The 8,268-nt window shown below is 42.5% G+C and overlaps 1 protein-coding gene across 1 annotated transcript; it reads right to left on the bottom strand.

Moving 5' to 3' along the window:
* Window positions 1-357: 357 nt before the first annotated feature.
* EIF2S2 (eukaryotic translation initiation factor 2 subunit beta) lies at window positions 358-7,838 on the bottom strand. Its single transcript, XM_031064829.1, has 8 exons — window positions 7,635-7,838; window positions 6,640-6,743; window positions 5,525-5,660; window positions 5,119-5,219; window positions 4,585-4,733; window positions 3,680-3,736; window positions 3,183-3,268; window positions 358-1,934 (listed from the first exon to the last, which is right to left on the bottom strand). Exons 1-8 carry the CDS (start codon window positions 7,816-7,818, stop codon window positions 1,759-1,761), a joined length of 993 nt encoding a protein of 330 aa, XP_030920689.1. The 5' UTR covers window positions 7,819-7,838; the 3' UTR covers window positions 358-1,758.
* Window positions 7,839-8,268: the final 430 nt, after the last annotated feature.

Below are 8,268 nucleotides of genomic sequence, written 5' to 3'. Positions count from 1 at the left end.
TACAAAATACACCTATGAAACTCTCCTGCAAGCCAGAGCTCACAGCTGAGAGGTTGGAACAATGATTTAGTCTTTTATTAACTTGGATCTTTTTGATCCTATTTCAGTAAATCAAACTTTTCATTTAAAGCACTGAAATACAGCAGCAGCTCAAGGCCACACTGTATTTTTTAAAGTATGTTAAAGGGATTTGACCCAGGGAAAAACAAGCATTTAAAAACAAAGTATCATTGCTCTTCAGCTATTTCAGGGTGCCCCACCAGCAAGTCACCAAAACAAAAAGGCAACTCTCAGTTCTCCAAGGTTTAACTCCCAACAGGAGACTCTTTGCTAGAGGAAGAAATAAGAATACAACAATAATGTTACAAGAGGCACTGATCCTGGCTTTATTCACTTTAAGATACATCCAACATTGTTATAGCTCACTTGAAATTCAAAATGCTTTTAAGAAACCAACCATATAACCTTGATTTTTCACCTTACAGCGCTGTCAAAGTTTTCAAATAGCAAGTGAGTGACTCCCCAGCAATACTGTGCTCTGTGTTAACATACAAAGGTTAAAACTTAGTAGAAACCCTTCAAGTTGTGGTGTTTGCTGTATTGCCTTCAGAAGGACCAGCTCCCCTGGGGAGGAGGCTGCTCCCCTGACCCGCAGGGGGGGTGCCCGGGGCCCGGAGCTGCTGCACCTTTCCCTCCCCCTGGGACGTTTTGGCAACCAAGTGACAACTGTGCCCACTTCTGCACCCCAGGGGGGACCTTCACTCCCCATCTGCATTCCCAGCTGGAAGAACTTCTACACAAAACCCAGCGAGGACAGCACCACGTGTCCCCTCAGGTCACTGACACTGCCAGCAGAGGAAGGGCATGGGAAGATCCTGAAGCAAAAAGTGTTAATTTGGAACCCAAATTACTTGGCAGTGTCTCCTGCAAATTCAGGATTTATAGAAGACTGTGTTGCAGCCACCATACAATGATATTTAGACCTATTACGTTTTTGTTTTTTGCTGCATTTAGATTCTTTTAAAGTGATGAAGAGTGCAGGACTTCAGAAATATAAACGTTTCTCTATTAGAAATTGCAAAATTTAGTACTATGACACTATGAAAACTTACAGTACAGTTTATTGATTCTGTGTTAAGATTCAGCACCAACCTGGTGCCTGAACTGTCTCAGAGCTATTTTTGCCTAATTAAGCCTGTGCACAAGGCACCCATGGCTGTACAAGCAGGAGCAGAGCTCATGTTGGCCTGTCAGCCCTGGGACTCTGTGCCTGGCTTCTCTGTTTCACGACAGCATAACTAAAACAAGCCTGTTATGTAAAAGCAAAATAACCTTTATCTTAAAACTTCATTCTGGGTCTTGGACATAGCTCAGTGACATGATCTGCAGAACAACACACCAACCATTCCCACCAGTGTTTGAAGAGGAAACTGAAGGAAAAATCCAAATCCAAGACACTCACTGTTATAGTATCTTTAATTTATCTCATCTTTTACAGAAGTCTGAACGGATTAAAAAGCACCTCCTTTCCCACCACGCTCCTTACAGTTGGTAAAATATATTCAATGAGCAAATGTATGTGAACAGCTTGAGGATCTGCATCTTGCAAGGATTTCACAGACCAATCAATCAAAAGCCAAAATTTCTTGTGGTTTTTACAACCTCGCTTTAATACAACGGTAAATCCACTCGGATGGCAAACCTGTCCAGTCCCATCTCCCCAGAACACTTTGCCAACTGCAGCGTTGGTTAGCAAAGCTAGTTAGCTTTGGCACGGAGCTGTGCTCTCTTGCCTGTGACAGCCTGGAAGCCGGTTTTGATGCTGGCCACGGAGCAGCGGGAGTGGCAGGTCTCGCACTGCAGGAAGTATAACCGCGTGTCCTTCTGCAGGATGGTGTCCGGGGAGCGGCACGTGTGGCAGGTGACGTACTCCTCTGCAGGGACAAAGGGCACTGCTCACACAGTCCTTCAGCTAGGAACCCTAACTGTCACAGACACGTTTTATGAAAAGTCCTTTCGCTAGGATTTTTTCTCCTGAGAAGCTGAGAGGCCTCAGAAATTAAATGTAACCATTGATTATCTGCTGCTGTGGAATGCAACAGGTGCATCTGTGATCGGTGTCATGTGGTTGTGGTGTGATGTCATGGTTTGCCTCAGATACCTCGGGTATCTTCACCACAGCAGCAAGAACTCAGAAAGCAAATCCAGCAATTCTTTTAGGAGCTGGAGAGGCTTTGCAGTTTGCTCTCCATCCAGACTGAATGTGAACTGCTGCATTCTTGTGCAGCCACTGATTTCTGTTCAATATCTGTGTTCAAATCCCTCTCACAGCCTGGCCTCTCACCTTCTTGGATACTATTGCAGTAATCTGGGTCCTTGCTGCTGCTGCACAGCTGCCTGCAAACACTGCTCAAACACACCCACAGCTCACAGGGGCTGACTGGGAACACTAAAATCACCCCTGGTTAACCAAGAGGAGGTTCTGTATGGTACATTAGGTACTGACACTGTTTTAGTGTTAATAACTGGTACAGATTTGCCACTGGTGTTCCCTGAGCTCCTCTGCTGAGGTGTCAGCAGCTCTGGTACTGACACAGCACTAAAGCAGGAATTTTCTGACACATATTCTGAGTCCTCTGACCAGCTGTGGCACAAAAAGGTTTTGGGGATTCATTAAGAAACATTCTTTTACCTCATGCTTATGTGATTTCTAAAAGGTACACAGGAGAAAATTCCACTAAGATGTGGACTCAAGTCTTCTGTTTGTCAGCAAGGGACACCAGCACTCATGGGAAATTTGTACAGTGCTTTTAAAGAACATTTTTCTGATAAATTTTGGAACAAAACAGGCATTTGAACAGAACTTATCTTAACACTGCATCTGTCAATTCACGGGTACAACAGACTGCAAAATCAACAACTACTGTTGTTTTCCACAGTCCTCATCAAAGCCAACATATGAGGCTCAGATGAAAACAAGCAGTTCTCAAATGCTCTGCTTTCCCTGGCATGCTTTAGTGCAGGGCAGAGTACAGCACCTGTATTTGTGTTATTCCATAATAAAGGAAAATTTTGGCTCCTGAGCGTCCTCCATGGTGGGCACATAGCTGGGCCACACATGGGCCCATGGGCATCACAAGGGGCTGAGAGAAATCTGCAGTGGCAAAGGGAGTTCTACTTACTGATATATCTTCTCAAGACATTTTCTATCTGTTTTTGCTGGAATCTTCCTTTGATTACCAGTTGGTTGTTACCATCTATTGAACCACTAATTGAAAAGAGAAAATTAATTACTTGATTTGCAGGTGTGAAGCATTAAAACAAATCAGGAATGTGAAGCAAGATAGGGATATAATCTTCAAGAAGAGCACAGACAGAATTGTGTTGTAGGGACAAAAAAATTTAAATCCTGAGATACTTAAGAGCTACTTCCTAGAGGAAGTTTTGCCCAGGCACAACCCTCACCTGTCTGTCACAGGGGAGTGAACAAGACCATTCCCTTGGACTTGGGAGTTTCCCTCTGTTCCTCCTCACTAAAATGTTCTCTCCTCAATCACCCAGCACAGCACTGAAGTGCAGGGAACCCTCGTGTTCCAGTCCATCTATACAGATCTAACCCCAAAAATGTTATATTTGACCAATATCAACCCTAAGCACACACACAGCCCAGCAGCCTTACCTTGTACCCAATTCTGCCAACAAAAATGCCAGGAGATGTTTTGGCTGACGATGTAATCTAAAAATAAAAAGTAAGGAAATGTTTAACCTTCCCCTTCAGAGAAATTTGGTATTCATACAGGACTGGCAGGGTAAATCCAATTTGAGTCAGAAAGTTTCAAAGGGAACAGTGCCAGGGGTTTGCACCAAAGAGCACACACACAATTACTGAGGACACAAGGAACCTGAACAGTCCACACAAAAAAAACCTCCCACTGTCCCCAACTCAAAGTTACAGCAACTAGTGAAAAGAAGTTTTCCATTAAAGATTTTCCATTCTTACTGTCCCAACCCCTGAAAAAACATTAGTAGCTACCATTAAAAACTCCCCTTAGTTTTCCAGGTCCTCAGCAGGGTTTCACCAGGCCTGTTTTCTGGCACATTTTTGATACCCATCAGATCTGCATTCCCAGAATTGCTCACAAAGAACAGAGCTGCCTTCACATGGCATAATTAAGACAGATATCACTGCAGAAAACAGTGGGAAAACACTACTGGAGTCCACATCATTTACCAAGAGACCAGTATTTGTAGTCAGCTCAAATTAGAAAGAACTTCTCCCACCCTTCTCCTCGAGGCTTGCACATAAATGTCACTGGTGACCCAACTTGCTAGAACCCAATGAACTCGCCAAGTTTCAGCCCATGTACCATTTTTGTAATTTAAGTATAAAATTAGATATTATCTCAAAAAATCATGCTCAGAAATATCTTCTCACAGAGAAATGTAATGAGCTCTCTGACTGAAACAGCTTCCACTCCTGGTTTGCCACAGCCACTTGCCACAAAACTCTACAGGAGCACAGAGCAGTGCATCCATCTGGGATGGGAAATCCATCTGCCTGGGAAATCCAAAGGGGAAACTTACAATTTGCAGATATCTGTGAAGTTGACAAAAGACGTTTTCTTGGTCCCTACTCTCACAACCTGCGGGGGCTTCATGACAAATTTCCTCTTCTCTCCAGCCACCATGTCCGGGTTCTTCTCCCGCATGATGTTAAAAACTCTGTTGAGCAACTGCAAAAGAAAGGATTCACAGCCATGTGAGCACTGGCCATTCCTCAAAGCACCTCACCTCTAACAGCACTCACAGTGAATAGCAGACTACCTTTGCCTAAGAGCATTTCCTCAGCTGTTCAGAACACATTTAAAGTGTTCTGATAAATGCAAAATCCCAACACTGCCTCCCCAAGGGTTTGCTTTGCTCATGGCAGGGGTGTTTGAACCAATACTGTCCCCTGTGAAAGTTACTGTGATAGAAAACATGCCTTGTTAGCTTCTGCTCATGAGCTTCTGACTACAAGTCCTTCACTCTGAAGTCAGAAACAGAAAATATGAGCATAAGGCCCTACTGATGCAGATGAACATGGAAAATATGTTTTAAAAGTCTCTGGAACATTACCTCATCATATGTGTAGTCCCTTTCTGAGCCTGCCCACGCAGGTCCTGACTGAAGGCTAAAAGAAATTCCATCATCTTTTTTGCTATCTTCATCCTCAAAAGCTGTAAAGAAAGTTTTTGGGATTCATTAAGAAACATTCTTTAACCTCAGGCTTACATGATTTCTAAAAGGTACACAGGAGAAAATTCCACTAAGATGTGGACTCAAGTCTTCTCTCCTTGTCAAAAAGGGGCACCAGCACTCACGGGAAATTTATACAGTGCTTTTAGAGAACATTTATACAGTGCTTTTAGAGAACATTTTCCTGATAAATTTTGGAACAAAAAAGGCATAACAGAACTTATTCACATATAAGGCGGACTACATTTCACTTTCACCATCTCACTGAGCTAGGTTATACTTGTACCTTCATCCTTCTCCATTATCTCATCTTCATCTGGAAACTTCACATTCTTCTTTTTCTTCTTTTTATTGCCCAGCATGATATCAAGGTCATCTTCAGGTTCTACTGTCTCTGGCACATCTCCTTCAATTTTCAATTCCTGCAAAGAAGTAAGACTGTAGTTTATCCATGTAAACCACAGCCCTCCATTGCACCAGCAATAACCCCACTGTAGGGGTGAATGCTGCTGACACCCACCACAGCCCTGAAACCCAACAGGTAAGAATGGAATTCCAGCATTTTGAAGAGAGCTCTATACCCTGCACTACTGCCATAAGCAGGGCCAGATTTGCACCTTCTGGCTGAACTTCTGGCTAGCCAGGAACAAGGTCAGACTGCACTTAAAGGCAGCAGCCATCTGAGGACAGGAGGGAACAGAACACCCCTCATGGCAGCAGTAAGGGAAAGCAAAGCTGTGCTACTCTTAATTTGTTATCACAATTCTGCACACTGAAAGAACACAGAGCAAGTATTTTGGCCCCTGAGGCAGATCAGAGGAACATTTTCTTCCCCAAAAGGCAGAATCTGAAAAGAAGGTTTATGCATAACATAACATTTCTCTGTCCTCTTGCTCTCTGGGCTTGCCAGTTACACTGACATGTGATACAAAAACACTACTTGGAATAAAACTTGAGAAGAGTAAAAATATCTTGTACACCTTCTGGAACACAGCACAGTAGCCAATCCTTTCTAAAGAAAACACCAGAGTGAAAACAGATTTCTTGGCAGATATGTGCACTTAATTTGAAGTGCTGGCCTTTAGAGGACTGCTCTGTGTGTGGCTTCTGACATCGTTATCTCTCTAACCCCAAAAGACAATTAACCTTGAGGTTAATCAGCCACTCCTACAGACTGGTGAATTACTTGCTCTTTGTGCAGAGCAGGCAGGGTTTTTCTACTTCTGGACAAACAGCCCAGGCAGGAACAACATGTTCATAAAAAAAAATGAAAGACACATAAAGTTTGGTTATGAACTGCATCAAGACACAATGACAGACTTGAGACACCTCCTGCACTGCCAATCTCAAGAAAATGGAAGCAAGAGAGTTTTCAGCCATAGTCAGGTTATGTAAACAAACCTTTACACCTTCTTCTGCTTCATCTATATCAAATATCTTTTTTGTTTTTTTCTTCTTTTTCTTTTGATTGAAGAAGTTTAAATCATCCAAGTCATCTGTTGTATCTAAAAAACAAAACCAAAGGAATGCCTAAAGAAGTGTAACTGTAGAAACAGTTCAGACATTAAGGTTCCTAATTGACATCCAAATCTTTAAAACTTCAAAAAATAAGATATGAGCAATGATCTGTAACCCCTGTGGGTATCTTTCAGGTTTGAAGAGATCATTCCCCTCTGCCCCCAAATACTGCTTTAATAACAACTGTGTCTTTTGATTCTTTAAATGTTTTATCTTTCTTTCTGCTGCACAAGATAAATTAGTCACTTTTGTCATTAGAGATGCTTGGACAAAAAAAAAAGAGAAGTGCAGGAGGAAGATACAGTTTCTTTGGTCTGCAGCAGGAGCTAATTTAGCAACAAACTGGATTTAAGTTAATGGCCCTCTGAATTAGGTAATCCTGAAATTACACTGGCCTCAATTTAAAAAGCAAGGTTTTGTACACAATCACACACTTCCTGAAAGATTCCAAAGAACACTCTGGTTATCACATTCAGAATGGTCCAAACACTAGGAACTCCTTTAATGATGTTTCTTTTATTCATACCATTGCTTAATTGTTCAAATGAAAAAGAGCCATAATTGTGGAATTATTGCAACAATTGCACGTGCAGGATTTAAAACTTCACACTATTTTAGAGTCTCTTTTCAGTGCCTTACACAAAGGACTGAGTTGGTAAATTGCAAATTACATAAGCCCCTGGGAGCCTGGTGGTGTCTGTGAGCGTGATTCCAAGCAAGAGGGCAAGCTGCCCTCCAGAGAGGCAGCAGAGAGCACTCACAAATCTCTGAACACACCAAGGCTCTGGTGTTCTACTCTGGGATGCCAAATTCTTCAAACTGGGCTTGTAGTCTCCAAACAGCACCTTTGAGAGTTTATCTACATGGATTCACTTTACCTTTCTTCCTGCTATCTTCTTCATCTGCTTCAACATCTTTGTCTTCTGTTGGCTCTGGTTCAACTTCCTTTGTTTCTGATTGCTGAGTCTCTTCTGCTTGCGTGTCTCCTCCTCCTTCCTCATCCAGCATGAAGGGCTTCTTCTTTTTCTTCTTCTTCTTGCTCATAGTAGGATCGAAAATCATCTGTAAAAGTCAAGAGCTCCTTAGCAGCTCAATAATCATCCCCTATTTATTATTTATAACTTTTCCCAAACTGCTCTTCAGCTTCAACCTCAACTGTGTCAATTACAAGGGAAAACTGACAGAGTTCACAGCATCTGCTACTCTCCCTGCAGTCCAAGTTTGCTGTCATCTATTTATTAGTGCAGCTGAGAATATGTTAAAGCTGTGGCTGACAGACTTGCTACCATCTCTATTTTATGACCATTATGGACTCCAGTTTTGCAGTAATACAGCACCACTCCATACAGAGGACAAAAATTTAACCCCACCAAAGCACATGGTCTGATCACTTCCACTTCTGAGACACACTGATTCCCAGATTTATTCAAGGCAAGATGTGCCAGCACTCTCTTGACAAGAACACTCTGGATGAGGAGGAGACCTAGAAGGGGCTGGTGACAGAGCAAGATC

This window comes from Geospiza fortis, unplaced genomic scaffold (genome assembly GCF_000277835.1).
Source record: "Geospiza fortis unplaced genomic scaffold, GeoFor_1.0 scaffold438, whole genome shotgun sequence".
Classification (NCBI taxonomy): domain Eukaryota; kingdom Metazoa; phylum Chordata; class Aves; order Passeriformes; family Thraupidae; genus Geospiza; species Geospiza fortis.
Note: the sequence above shows the minus strand (reverse complement) of the source record. Positions and strands in the feature narration are given on the sequence as shown.

Excerpts from the sequence above, each read along its gene's own strand:
- EIF2S2 (XM_031064829.1), bottom strand. The coding sequence starts at position 7,818 with ATGATTTTCGATCCTACTATGAGCAAGAAGAAGAAGAAAAAGAAGAAG. Across the intron at positions 3,737-4,584 it reads TTCACAGATATCTGCAAATT|ATTACATCGTCAGCCAAAAC; the intron begins GTAAGTTTCCCC and ends TTTTATTTTTAG. Across the intron at positions 3,269-3,679 it reads TTGGCAGAATTGGGTACAAG|TGGTTCAATAGATGGTAACA; the intron begins GTAAGGCTGCTG and ends CTTTTCAATTAG.